Below are 14,693 nucleotides of genomic sequence, written 5' to 3' on the forward strand. Positions count from 1 at the left end.
AGATGTCGGTGGACTATAATTATCACGGTGCTGGCAAGGACTCATGGGAATTGTAGTCCATGGACATCTGGAGAGCCACAATTTGGTCAGCCCTGTCCTACAACTCTTTCTCTCCTTCTTATACTGTGCTCCACTTCATTGCTGTCACCCCACCACATAAGGTATACAAGCATGGGGACTAGGCAGCCAAAAAAACTTCCAGAACTATGGCATCATGGGAGGCCATGATAAATATTACAAATGAGTGAATGTGCAAGGAAAGAAACACTCAGCTAGCAAGATAACAAACATGATCTCTGGGGGGGAATTATGGACACAAGAAAGCGAAGAGGAACTAAAGAGCCTGTTGATGCGGGTGAAGGAGGAGAATGCAAAAGTTGGCTTGGAACTCAACATCAAGAAAATGAAGATCATGGCATTCGGCCCTCTGAATTCCTGGCAAATAGATGGGGAAGAAATGGAGGTAGTGACAGATTTTATTTGGCAAGATCCCTGCAGGTGGGGACTGCAGCAAAGAAATTAAAAGACGCTTACTCCTGGGGAGGAAAGCTATGGCAAATCTAGACAGCAACCTAAAAAGCAGAGACATCACCCTGCCAACGAAAGTGCGTCTAGTTGGTATTCCCAGTTGCACTGTATGGCTGTGAGAGTCGGACCATAAGGAAGGCCGAGCGTCAAAGGATTGAGGCTTTTGAACTCTGGTGCTGGAGAAGACTCTTGCGAGTCCCTTGGACTGCAAGGCGAACAAACCGGTCAGTCCTAGAGGAGATCAGCCCCGACTGCTCCTTAGAAGGCCAGATCCTGAAGATGAAACTCAAAGACTTTGGCCACCTCATGAGAAGGAAGGACTCCCTGGAGAAGAGCCTAATGCTGGGAGCGATTGAGGGTCAAAGAAGAAGGGGACGACAGAGAATGAGGTGGCTGGATGGAGTCACTGAAGCAGTCGGTGCAAACTTAAATGGACTCCGGGGAATGGGAAAGGACAGGAAGGCTTGGAGGATCATTGTCCAGGGGGTCGCGATGGGCCAGACACGACTTCGCACCCAACAACAACAACAACACATAATGTCATGAGGATCTTGTATCCCCTCCCTATCCCTACGCTAATTATGTTCTTCAGGACTTAAACAAAGACATGTTTCTGCTGGAAACCTGTGACAGCTTTCTCCCCCGTGCTTCGCAATGACTCAAAGACTTAACATAGCTGTTCTTAAAAATAGAAGAGAGTCTGATCATTAAAATCGGTTTGAAACAGCTCCGAAAAGAAAGAGGCATGGGATTTGAGAGAGAGAGAGTGTGTGTGTGTGTGTGTTCAAAAGAACTTTTAGCTCACATTGTGGGAGTGACAAAGATGAAAATCAGCACCTTCTATTCCAACAGCAAAGTCAACCAATCTCCAGATATTTAAATCTGGTGACTGAAGCTATGAACAGGCAAGATCAAACTTTCTACAAAGCTGAACAGGGCCTCGGGTCGGCAGAAAGATGTGAAATCTAAAAATAAACACATCAGTGGCTTGAAACATCTGAAAATGATAAAGCACCTGTAGCGTTAAGCAACAGATTCCAACAGTGACTACCAACAGTGGATAGAACGGCAAGGCTACGGATGCCGCGGACTTTTTATCATGGACTGAAAACCCACTAAAAATCTTATTTTAATTGGCTCTGGATTAATCTTATGTTGGTGCAGGCAGTGGGAGCTTTTTTAGGGGAGGGGTTGACAGGTGTCATACAATACAAATAATCTAAAGCAGGGGTAGTCAACCTGTGGTCCTCCAGATGTTCATGAACTACAATTCCCATGAGCCCCTGCCAGCAAACGCTGGCAGGGGCTCATGGGAATTGTAGTTCATGAACATCTGGAGGACCACAGGTTGACTACCCCTGATCTAAAGCACCCTGCATTCTTTTCTTTCTAGCTCACTTCAGCTTCTGACTGGACCTTCTTGGCTACTGAAGGAGAAGCTACCGATTGGCTGACTTCACTGATGCCCCCCCTTTCTCCCTAATGAGAAACCTAAAATAGTTTACATCACTCTCTTCACTTGCCTTTTATCCTCACAATCACCCTGTGAGGCGGGCTAGGCCATGAGCACACGACTGGCCCCAAATCCCCCAACAAACTCCCATGGCAGAGCAGGGATCCAAACCTGGGTGCCCTGGTTGTCCCTCCCTAACCAACCTTGTCATCAAAGGGTCCCAAGTTCAATGTTAGGGATCAAGTCATAAATTTCAGGTAACAAGGCCAGAAAGGGAAAAAAGCTGCAAAGTTCAGGCCAGCAGGTGCAAGAATGTTTCATCTGAGCAAACAGCGTAATTTTAGAGGTGTCAGCCACGCCACAATAATTCTTGCCGCACAGCTAACATAAACACTGCAAGATCTTCAGGGAGAGCCAAGAATTTGGGTTTCGAAAAGCATTTGTCATTTCTAACCGCAGCCAACCTCGACAGTGTCGAGGATAAACCGCAGAGCGGGGCGAAAAAGTTCAGAACTCATTTTCACTTCTGTTTTTCGAGAGATCTGTGAAAAAGGAACAGACTTGGGCGAAGAACCAAGCCCCTTTTCTGGGTGATACATCAAAGGTGTCAGCGACAGTACAGTGGAGGCTAGAACGGAAAAGAAAACATGGGAAATAGCAGCTGTAACTTGCTATTTATTATAGTGGAGAACCACAGCAAACTAGAGAAACAGAGAGTCCACTCTTGGCTAGCTGAGACTAAACAAGGAAGTTGAGTTCAGTTTATGAGTGTTCAGTTTATGAAAATGGAAGTTCAGGCAGGAAGGGGCCGGCCTGAATGCCCTACCCAGCTTCTCTCCTTACTGTACCATCTCTAGGGGAACACTTACCCCTGATAGGCCTGTAACCCCTTCATGGTCTCTAGTGAGCCACTGTTTATCAATAAAATGGGGGGGGATCATACCGTTAAGGTAGATGTATGCAACATGGCATACCTTGATTATTTGCTCCTTGTTTCCAGGACACAGAGCAGGCCCGCCCTCAACTACAGTGAACATTGTGCGTGCGCACCGGTGTGTGTTCAATGCTGGCAAGGTGCCTCTGATTTCTGACCACCCTATGAACGAATGAACTTCAAAATGTCCTACCGTGAACAGCCATTCTCCAGCCTTGCCTCCCTGACTTAGTCCGTCTTACGCTGGGCCTTCCTCTTTTCCGGCTGCCTTCAACTTTTCCTTACCGTTGTTGCCCTTTCCAGTAACTCTTGTCTTCTCGTTGATTCCCCGCTCCCCCACACGCAGCCACAGCTGGGTGGCCTGGAGCCAGTCACAGTCCTGACAGTGCTGTTCTCACAGAGCGGTCCTCCCTCACAGGGTAGCTGTTGCAGGGAGGGGAAGGGAAGGCGACTGTAAGCCGTTTTCAGACTCCTTCGGGCGGTGAAAAGCAGGGCATAAAAACCAACTCTTCTTCTTCAACATGACCAATGTAGGATACTCTTAGTTTACTCAAACCCGCCGCGAGCCAGTCTCCAAGAGCTAGAAATCTAATAAATAATAATAATAATTTTAGCTGGGGGGGAGGGGCTGTTCACAAACCTCACCAATATCATATTACAATGAACACTAGATAATATTAAGATCCACAGAAAAGCATCACGAGGAGGAAAGGGGAAGCTGCTGGCCTTTTGACAAAGCAACCAGCCTTCTTATGTTATCATCCCACACCACTGGACGGGTAAGAGAAGAACAGCCCTTCCTGGGCAATGCAGTACAGCCTGTCTGATCACAAAGGACCGGTGCGAGTTGCACAGGGAAAAACGTTAAATGACTCACATATACAGGCTCAAGGTTAAAACCTGACTGTGGTACAGCCCTACCCAAAGAGGTCAAAGCAAGTCCTGTTTCTGGAATATAGCAGGACAACCTTCCGGGTGTAGATTCTCTGCGAATGCATCGCAACCCCGGCCCTGTTCCAGGTATGCCAGCTACTGCACATCCCTTTTGCTTCACAGGCTGCAAACAGGCAATATTCAATGCTTAGTTGACTAGTGCAGGGGTAGTCAACCTGTGGTCCTCCAGATGTCCATGGACTACAATTCCCATGAGCCCCTGCCAGCGTGCTGGCAGGGGCTCATGGGAATTGTAGTCCATGGACATCTGGAGACTAGCGAGGCGACAAGAAGGCCCACAGAGAGACAAAAGCCCCCTTCCCACACTATTCGCAACCTACAGAACTCTGGACGGCAGGAGCAGGACACCTTGCTGGCTCACAAAACTCCACAATTCACAAAGCGATACGCAATTTCAGGGGGCCGGCCGTGTAGCCACTCGGAGAACAGAAAGACTTCCAGGGCGTCGAACTTCCAAAAGTCAAAGATATCTGCTAAAGGGTGCTCTGACTCCCTAAAGGTTGGCCTTTAAGGAAAGACGCAGATATTCCAGTGTGTCCAAATGATAATCAATCGCCACGCGGGTAGGCAAACGGTAAACCCGGAGAATATGCTGCCAGTGGCTGCTCTCAGCCGCCCACCGACCGTTTGCTGGCTGTTGAACACGTAGCTACGGTACAACGGGCACCGCAGGGCCCGGCTATGCAGCAGTCCAATCTCCCGCTTTCCTTAACGGAAGAGGGAGCAAAGTCTATTATAACCCGCTCTGCTGCCACAGGTCACCCATTCTTGGTGGCGCAACAGAAGAAAAGTGGAGGGCAGACAGCCTCAGCGTGGCAGAGGCGGGAGCAGCGGTCAATCTCGATTTGGCCACCGCTCCCAGCCCTCGCCATTTCCCCGCAGAAACGCCACCGGGGAGATGCAGAACTCGGAAGCCTTCGTACAGGGGGAAAGGAGCCGCACGGCCAGCACGGCACACATGCTGCATGCGCTACAGGAGTTTCTTGGCAAATGGCCGCTCAAGAAATGGGAAGCCATGGCTCCCTGCAGCTGGAAATGAAGCGGAAAGATCCAGCCATGGATTATTTTGACATTAAGCGCAGCTCAAGTCTGCAGTGGTTATCCTAGCAATGAGAACTGCCTAGCAGAACCGTTGGGCCGTAGAAGAAGAAGAAGAGCTGGTTCTTATATGCCGCTTTCCCCTACCCGAAGGAGGCTCAAAGCGGCTTCCATTCGCCTTCCCTTTCCTCTCCCCACAACAGACACCCTGTGAGGGAGGGGAGGCTGAGAGAGCCCTGAGATTACTGAAGAAGAAGAAGAGCTGGTTCTTATATGCCGCTTTTCTCTACCCGAAGGAGTCTCAAAGCGGCTTCCAGTCACCTTCCCTTTCCTCTCCCCACAACAGACACCCTGTGAGGTGGGTGAGGCTGAGAGAGAGCTGATATCACTGCCCGGTCAGAACAGTTTTATCAGTGCCGTGGCGAGCCCAAGGTAACCCAGCTGGCTGCATGTGGGGGAGCGGGGAATCGAACCCAGCATGCCAGATTAGAAGTCCGCACTCCTAACCACGACACCAGCCCCTTCACTTAATGCCCCTTTGGCCACCTTTTGGCGGAACCATCCCAAATTTTATCAATGCCTGTTTACTACGCCTGAACAGCAAGGGCACATCTGGAGGACCTCTCAGAATCTACGCGACCAGAGTCAGAACTTCCTTTCCCCGCAGATACAAAGTCGGTATTTTAATATTTTCCCAGCAACACTGTAAGCCTCTCTTCTTTGGACTGGTTCGTAAACACCAGGGTTAAACAGGGATGGGATAACTTTCAGGCCATTTTGACACAAACTTTCCAGCATCCTGCTGGCACTGCATGCATTCTGCTCAGAACAGTCTCGGGATGGGGCAAAACAGATGTATTTCAAACGGAAGAAGTCGTGAAGATTAAATTAGGGAGCTCACCTGGAGCCAACAGGGCCATATTGTAACACGAGGTCCACGGAAGGAAAAGAAACCGTCTAGTTTTAAAGCATCTTCAGTGTTATGGAATTGGCAGGAAGCAAGGGATGAGCAGTGGAAGTCAAAAAGCAGAGGGAAGGGGATTTTAGTAACAAGAGGGCCTTCTTACAGCACAGAATGAGCCTCAAGCTCAAAATTCAAGCCTGGGTCAAGAAGAACCCAAGCGGAAACTCAAAGCTGGGAGGGGGTCACAGGAGCACATGAACGAGCCATATAAACTGTGGGTCTCAAGGGAGCTGCTTAACCCAGCATATGCATAGATTCAAATGGGTATCCATGTTGGTCTGAAGCAGCACAATCAAATCAGAGTCCAGGGGCACCTTGAAGACCAACAAAGATTTATTCAGGGCGTGAGCTTTCGAGTGCAGGCACTCTTCCTCAGACGTCTTACAGCTTCCATCCTAGCACAAACGCTTGCCAAGGAAACACGAATCCCATCATGCACCCACGAAAAAGCGTCCAAGCGCTGTCTCGAGCGCAGAGGTGACAACCTCTTTTCGGGTGAGGAAGAAGCCAGATGCTGGGCAACACAAAAAGCAATATCCAGGAGGGGAAAAGCCATGAGGAAGGATCTGTACTGTAGTTTGGGTCCAGTTCACATCCCCGGCAGTCTAACTCGCCAAAAATTGCAAGTAGGGATGTGCGCTTTGGTGCGGCACGGCCATCTTGGCAATCGCCAAAGCCCGAGGCGGTGCATAGGAGGCCAGTAACACAGTGCGGCAAAAGTGCACATCCCTACTTGCAAGTCTTCTGCCAACTCTGGTTCTGGGTGAAGATCAGCCCTGCTAAGCAAGGTCCTCTTTGACCAGTCGTGCCAGAGACCCCATCTTCAAACGTTTGATCTGCATCCCTTCTCATTCCTCCTTCAACTACCCCCCAACTCCACCCCGCCATTGCTTCCTACCCCCAATCTCTTCACCGAAAGGGGAATTTCAAATAACATGAACCGTTAGGGGGTGCCAGAATGAGGGGCGGGCTGAGGGTGGTTAAGTATTCCATGACAGAAGGGTCAGAACAAATTTAAGACTTAAACCTAGATATATCTGTCAGGACAGCTCTTCGATTGTGTCAAGCAGTTAACGTGAGGTCCACGATCTCTTAAGTAAGTTGATTATTAACAACTTCTCTTTTGTATATCTAAATAGGCCTCTTTTCTTAAATGTAGTGGAAATCTTAGACTCAAACGTTAACAAGTTTATAAGCTTTGGGCAAAAGTTCATATCATTGTGTAGTTAATGTGGGGTCGTACATTTTCAAATGATGATTATATTTTACTGTTCTTCGTATTAATAATTCATACTGCATCCTATATTTCTATCTTTATGAAAATAAAAAAACTTGTATATATTGAAAAAAAAAAAAGAACAAATTTAAGACCGACAAAGTTTGATTTGAGGCATGAGCTTTCGTGTGTGCGCAAACACTGCCTGCGACACCATGTCCCGGAATGGAAGAGATGAGTTCAGGCTTACAGGCAAAATGTGGGCGTAGATTTGCATACAGCATAATGAAAATGGTTCACAATTGCCAGAGAGGAATACGGAAAAAAAACAGCCATTTGGATTGAGACGGAATTGCAAGGGAAACGTTTTGTGAACAAGGACCATTTTCCCTATGTTGTGTGTAAATTCACTCTCGCGCTTTGCCTGTAAGTCTGAACTGATCTCTCCCGTTCCACGACATAGTATCAGAAAAAGTGTGCACGCACACGAAATCAAAATTTGCTGGTCTTAAAGGTTGCCGCTGGACTCTAGATTTGTCCTGCGGCTTCAGGCCAACCCGGCTTCCCCCTTGAATGTCTCTTGAGATTAGAAGGCTGTAATCTTGTTTATAAGAAATATGTTCTTTCAACGTCCACATACTCTGCGGGGGCTCCCTGGTCTGCCTCCCACCAGGCAGAATTCTGAAGAGGCACCCCCTTAACATCTAACCTGAAAGCTTCCTTTCCGAATTTAGACGCACGGGAAGCTGAGCTCCTTCTGCTGGGAAGGCTAAGAGGCTATTCCCTCTGCCCCCAACGCCCATCACAAAAGATGAAAATCTGATCCTCCGGGCACGTTCCCGGAATCTGTTAAGGGGGATCAGTTCATAAATGTTTGTTTTCGCAAGAATCCAACCAAGGGGGGCTTTTCCCCCGTTTTCTGGGCCTGCGCTGCAGACGCATCAGATGGAAAATACTTTTTGGCATCTGTTCCCCATTAACCGCGCACACATTAACCCGCAGCATCCAGAAAGGCTCAAAGGTGCTCTTCAGAGTCATGTGGAAACGCCCTTTGGATACCTGGCCGGAGCCTGACCGTCTGGATGAATCAGCGGAGATCGACTGCAGCAGCCACGAAGACTGCCAGTGCCGGACCAAATGCAGAAAGCGTCCTTCTGGGCAGAATTTCAGCTACTGCAGCTTCCTGCAGCCCTCCTCCTCCTCCTCCTGATGACAAATTTGAACTACTGAAATTCATACAGCTGCTGAAGACACTGGGGCCGCCTCCTCCTCCTCCTCAGAATGTTTGCCAAGTGAATATGAAGCACAGAAAAGTGATATCGCCATCTGTAAACTGTAAGGCATTTCTGTAAAAAGCAGGGGGGGAAAAAGGCTTTCTATTTTTTAAAAATAGCTTCTTTATTTTCAGGACACAGGCCAATAACACGGGCATAGTTTCAAGGTGAACTGCACCTCCTATTTCCTTATTGTTTCGGTTCCAGTTCCGACTGAACTCGGTGAGAAAACTACCGTCCGGTCGCCGGTTTGGTGCCGTGGTTAAGAGCAGCGGTTTCTAATCTGGTGAGCCGGGTTTGATTCCCCGCTCCTTCACATGCAGCCAGCTGGCTGACCTTGGGCTAGTCACAGTCCTGTTAGTGCTGTTCTCACACAGCGGTCCTGTCAGAGCTCTCTCGGCCCCACCTCCCTCACAGTGTGTCTGTTGTGGGGAAATGAAGGGAAGGTGATTGTAAGCCGCTTTGGAATCCCTTTGGAAGAAGAAGAGTTGGCCGCTTTTCTCTCCCCGAATGAGTCACAAAGCGGCTTGCGATCGCCTTCCCTTTCCTCTCCCCACAACAGACACCCCGTGAGGTAGATGAGTCTGAGAGCTCTGATATTACTGCTCGGTCAGCTTTATCAGCGCTGTGGCGAGCCCAAGGTCACCCAGCTGGCTACATGTGGAGGAGGAGCGGGGAATCAAACCCAGCTCTCCAGATTAGAAGTTGGCGCTCCTAACCACACCAAGCTGGGTCATGAAAAGTGGGGGTATCCCCAACAAGCAATCTTCCTCTCCTTCAATTATGCTTCCCTCCCCTGTCACGTATCTTCACGTCATGAGAACAACGTTCCGTTCAGGCTGGGAAGACCACCTTCATAGGGAGGGAAACAAGCATGCTTGGCTATTGATCTGTGGGCATTTACATGTCTGCAGCACACTAGACCAGGGGTAGTCAAACTGCGGCCCTCCAGATGTCCATGGACTGCAATTCCCATGAGCCCCTGCCAGTGAATGCTAGACCCACAAGAAGACAGATCCTATTCCTTGGCTTGTGGTGCTCTGATTTTCTGTCTGAAGGGAATTTTGAGAGGCACATTGAAATCTGATTCTCCGTCATCTTCCGAATGCTGGCAGTGGCTCATGGGAATTGTAGTCCATGGACATCTGGAGGACCGCAGTTTGACTAACCCTGCACTAGCCCCGCAGGAAGACAAATCCTATTCCTTGGCTTGTGGTGCTCTGATTTTCTGTCTGAAGGGAATTTTGAGAGGCACGTTGAAAGCTGATTCTCCGTCCTCCTCCGCCAGCGGACTGAAGCGGCACAATTCAGGAGGCAGAAATTAGATCAGGAAAAGTCTGGGAAGCGGGTCATTTCCTTTCCCAACAATCCTCTTTCCCTGAGCTCCGACCAGGGACTTCCCAAAAACTAGCCCAGCTTGGCACCGTGGCAAACACAATGCGTCTACTTCCTCATCTGCAAGGCGGAGATACCTAGAACTTGCTCGCTCAGTCTTGTTTTTGAAAAAAAAAAAAAAGCAGCCTTGTTATTTATTGTTTCGTGGGTAGTCAGAATGGTGAGGCCAGGGATCAAACTCAACCCAAGAGGATGTTGGGAGAATAAAAGAGAGGAAAAGAGAGCAACGAACAAGGCTTCCTGGTCAATTCGGGTCCGGTTGCTCTCCCTCAGCCTCACCTACCTCACAGGGTTGTTGTGAGGATCGACGGAGGGAGAGAACCATCAGATATACTGGTGATTTGGGGCCAGCCATGCTTCCGCAGTCTGGCCTACCTCACAAGGCTGCTGCGAGGATCAAAAGGGATGGACTTTGGACAACCTCAAACCAGCCATTCCATCTCGGCCTATCTTTCTTTGGAGGGTGAAATTAGAAGGGGAAGAGCCATGGAGGATACTGGGTAACATGGAGTCAGCCACTCCATTTCAGCCTACCCCACCTCACTGGGAGGATCGAATATAGAGTGGAAGAACCGTGACACACACTGGGTGAGTTTGGGCCACTGAACCAGGGAGGCTGCTCTGAATTCTCTCGGAAGCACTGGGGAGGAACATATTAGGCAGATGACCTTACTGATGTTATGTGAGGTAACCCTTTCAACTTCTCAATAATGGAATGCAGGATGCCCAGGGCTGAGCTTGGTATTTGTTTTCTCACAATATTAGCTCCATTTTTGGCCTAACTTACTTGTTTTGTTTTTGCTAGTTAATTTCACTTGTTTTCCTCAAGTTCTTGTTTTTTTTTTTTTTTTTGTGGTGGAATTTACCCCTTTTGTCAATTTCCCCTTTTGGGGGAATGAGCTACATTAAGAGTTTGACAGCTGTCTGCTTTCTTGTATTTCTTTGATTAAATCTTTGGGTTTTTTTCTGAGTATCCATAAGACTGTCAGAGTCGATTTTTCTTTTTCCCCATTTCTTTTCTTACTATGTTATTTCAGACTAGGCAGTCTACCTTGAGCCTTCAGGCAGGGGCTTGACTGAGAGGGCTGTTTAATTTGAGTGTATTTATTATCTTTTATTACACCTTCTTTATGGCAGCTTCTACATTTGCACCTGTTCCCCAAGAAGGAGGCGTTGGCCCAGCGGGTGTATAAAATAGCATTTAAATCATTTCAAGGAACCATATTAGTGATTTTCATGGAGGGTTTTATGAAAATTGCATAGGATTTCGTGGGGAATATATAGTTAACTAGTTAACTGTAATTATTCGCGGTACAGAGTAAATCTAATTTTGACCTTGATCCAGTTTTGACAAAAACATTCAATGTGGGTAAAAAGAGGTCAACTGGAGGTAATTCCACAGAACCATGACAACTTAAAAAAATCACCCAGCCTTCCTTGTTTATCTCCTAAATCTTCTATTGCTACCGAGAATATCACTTTTAGATGTAGTTATTCCAGCCCCTTCTCCCCACAAAACCATTCAACAGTTTGCTGCATGAGGATGGCAGTAGTTGTAGGGAGTCCTTCTATACTAAAGGTTTGATCCAACAGACATTTTCCTCACCTCACAGGGTTGTTGTGGGGAAGAAAAGAGGAGGGACGAGGACCATGATGCACTCTGGCTGACTCTGGTCCAGCTGTTCCTTCTCACCCTACCCTATTTCACAAGGTTGTCGTGGAAGACAAATGAGGAAGGCTCAGATGCATGATGCCCACTGGTTGACTTTGACCCAGCCGTTCTCTCTCGCCCTACTTCACAGATACTGGGTAACTTGGAGCCAGCCATTCCATCTCAGCCTAGCCTACCTCACTGGGTCGTTGTGAGGATCAGATGAGGAGGGGGAAGAACCATGATACACAATAGCTGGCCTTGGCCCAAACATTCCCACTCACAAGACTGAGGAGGGGCAAGGACCACAACACACACTGGCTGACTTTGGCCCAGCCATTCACTCTGACCCTACCCTCCCTCACAGGGTTGTTGTGGGCAGGGACTATGATGCGCTCTAGTTGACTCTGACCCAGCCATTACCACTCACCCTAACTTACAAGGTTGTTGTGGAGATGCAACAAGCAGGGGCCAGAAGCCTGATGCACACTGGTTTACTTTAGGCCAGTTGCTCCCTCACCTCCTCCCTCACAAGGTTGATGTGAGGATCCAATGTGGAGGGGCAAAGAGGTCGACTCTGACCCAGCCATTCCCTCTCCCCCTCCCTTACAGGGCTGTTGTGGGGATGCAACAAGGCCAGGTGATGCCCTCTGGCCCAGCCATTCCCCTCTCCCCCTACCTTACAGGGTCGTTGTGGGGATGAAGGCAGAAGGACGCACACTGGTCGACTTTGACCCATCCATTCCCTCTGACCTTTCCCTCCCTCACAGGGTTGTTGTGGGGGTGCAACTAGGCCAGGTGATGCCCTCTGGCCCAGCCATTCCCCTCTCCCCCTCCCTCACAGGGTCGTTGTGCGGATGCAACTAGGCCAGGTGATGCCCTCTGGCCCAGCCATTCCCCTCTCCCCCTCCCTCACAGGGTCGTTGTGGGGATGAAAGCAGAAGGACGCACACTGGTCGACTTTGACCCATCCATTCCCTCTGACCTTTCCCTCCCTCACAGGGTTGTTGTGCCGATGCAACTAGGCCAGGTGATGCCCTGTGGCCCAGCCCTTCCCACTCCCCCCCTACCTGCCAGGTTGCCTGTGGCCCAGCCTCTCTCCCCCCCTCCCCAGCCAGGCCGCCCTGAGCCCCCTCCTCCCTCCCTCCCCCCCCCCCCCCGCGGGCCTTACCGACACCTGCTGGCGGAAGTGGGGCGGCGGCGGCGTCGGCCGCGAGAAGGAGCATGAGCAGGACGGGGAGGGCCGGTGCGGGGCCGTTCCAAGGGGGCGAGCGCCCCTCCCGCCGCCGCCGCCTCCCGCGCATGCCCGCCGGGGTCTCTCCGCGCGCTGCCCCTCTCTCTCTCTCGTGCGCGCGCTCTCTCTCTCTCTCTCCTCAGCGCCGCCCTCCGCCAGGCCAGCCGGCGGCCGCCCTCAACCCGCGCAGCGCATCGGCTCCTGCCGCGCCGCCCGCTCGGCTCCCCTCACGCCGCCCGGCCGGCCGCAACGGCCGCGACCCCTCGCCTCGCCGCCATCTTCCGGGCTACCTGAGGAGGCGGGGCGGGGCCGGGCGGAGGAGTGACGCCGGCCGGCGGCCAATCGCCGCGCGATCCGCTCGCCCGCGGGAGAAAAGGGGCGGCGCCGAGGAAGGGAACGCGCGCGAGAGGGGGCGGGACCGGGAGCGGTGATAGACGGGTCGAGCCGGCCAACCAGGTTCGCTCCCGGAGGCCGGCGCCGGGCTGGGGTTTAAGGGTTAATCGATACCTCATCGTTAAAATCATTATTTTTTTTTTCAAAATGGACACGGCCCACGGCGGAGGCTTCGGACTAGGGCGTGGAAGTATCCACGCAAAATTAAATGCGCACTGTCGGAGTGGTAAGAAATGCGTCTGCGCATGCGCGGTTGCAATTGCGCCGCGATCCTGCTAGGGGAAGATGCATCGCGGATACCGCGTCTTATATAATCGCATTACGCATAGGCGAGAATTAGCGTCGCGGCAGGGAAATAATATTTAGCACTCACAAATAGGGCACCCTGCATATAGATGTGCATGCATAGTTTTTATATGTTGATTTAGGTGGGCCGTCTTGTTGGCCCGAAGTAGCAGAACAAAATTAAGAGTCCAGGTACACTTTTAAAGGCCAAATAAGTTTGGGTCAAGGTGTGAGGTTTCAGGTGCTTTCCTCAGGGGAAGTGTGCCATGCGCACGCAAGTGCGCCCTGCAAAGTCAAGGTGTGAGTTTTCACGTGCTTTCCTCGGGGGGAGGGGAGTGTGCAATGCACATGCAAGTCCACCCTGCATTGTCAAGGTGTGAGTTTTCATGTGCTTTCCTCGGAGGAAGTGTGTCATGCGCACGCAAGTGCGCCCTGCAAAGTCAAGGTGTGAATTTTCACGTGCTTTCCTCGGGGGGGGGAGTGTGCAATGCACACACAAGTGCACTCTGCACCGCCAGGTTGTGAGCTTTCGTGTGCTTTCCTCGGAGGAAAGCACACGAAAGCTCACACCTTGACTAAAACTTGGCCGTGATTAAAGGTGCCCCTGGACTTCGACTTTGTCCTGTAATTATATGTGTCACGGTTATATCCATTTTACGACAACGTGTAAAAACTTTACAAGTATAATATTTTGCCTTAACATTGATTAAAGAAACCCAATACTTTGCAGTTGTACAACCATTTAGTGTGTGTGGAGATGCAATTATGGGTATTTGTTGCACTCCAAACACTCAAAACGTTCATCAGCAGGGCCCCTCCCTCGTCTTCCCAACGGCATCCTGTACAATCACACCACTGAAGAATGTTTCAGGGCTTTGTGTCAATGGGCTTTGAGGAGTACAACGGGCTCAGAACTCAGCATTTCTTCCCACGGTCCCAACTCTCGATTCCTATTAGACTGCAGCAAGAATCTCAAGTGATAGAATCCTAGAGTTGGAAGGGGCCAACCAGCACATCAATACATCAATGCAGGATCAGCCTCAAGCATCCAGGAGAAGGATCTATCCAGCCTCTGCTTGAAGATTGTCAGTGAAGGGGAGCTCCCCACTTCCTTAGGCAGCCCATTCCCCTGCTGAACTAGACTCCTAGAATCCTAGAGTGGGAAGGGGCCATGCAGGCCATCTAGTCCAATGCGCTGCTCAGTGCAGGATCAGCCTCAAGCATCCAGGATATGTATCTGCCCTGCTTCAAGACCACCAGTGAGTCTTCAAAAACCCAATTCAGAAGGCCCAGGTGTTATGCTGGTCTATGACCATAATAAAGATCTGACTGACTGACACGGGGATTTCATTTTGGTGTCAACGTGACCTGGGC

The 14,693-nt window shown here is 50.1% G+C and overlaps 1 protein-coding gene across 3 annotated transcripts in view; it reads right to left on the reverse strand.

Annotated features, from left to right (window-relative positions):
- Nucleotides 1-12,929, reverse strand: part of LMTK2 (lemur tyrosine kinase 2) — a 53,513-nt gene extending 40,584 nt beyond the window's left edge. For all 3 annotated transcript variants that reach the window (XM_077316128.1, XM_077316126.1, XM_077316127.1), the window contains exon 1: nt 12,579-12,929. In XM_077316128.1, the coding sequence (XP_077172243.1) occupies nt 12,579-12,711 (133 nt within the window). In that variant the 5' untranslated portion in view covers nt 12,712-12,929. The remainder of the gene's footprint in view (nt 1-12,578) is intronic.
- Nucleotides 12,930-14,693: the final 1,764 nt, after the last annotated feature.

Source organism: Paroedura picta, chromosome 17 (assembly GCF_049243985.1).
Source record: "Paroedura picta isolate Pp20150507F chromosome 17, Ppicta_v3.0, whole genome shotgun sequence".
Taxonomy (NCBI): domain Eukaryota; kingdom Metazoa; phylum Chordata; class Lepidosauria; order Squamata; family Gekkonidae; genus Paroedura; species Paroedura picta.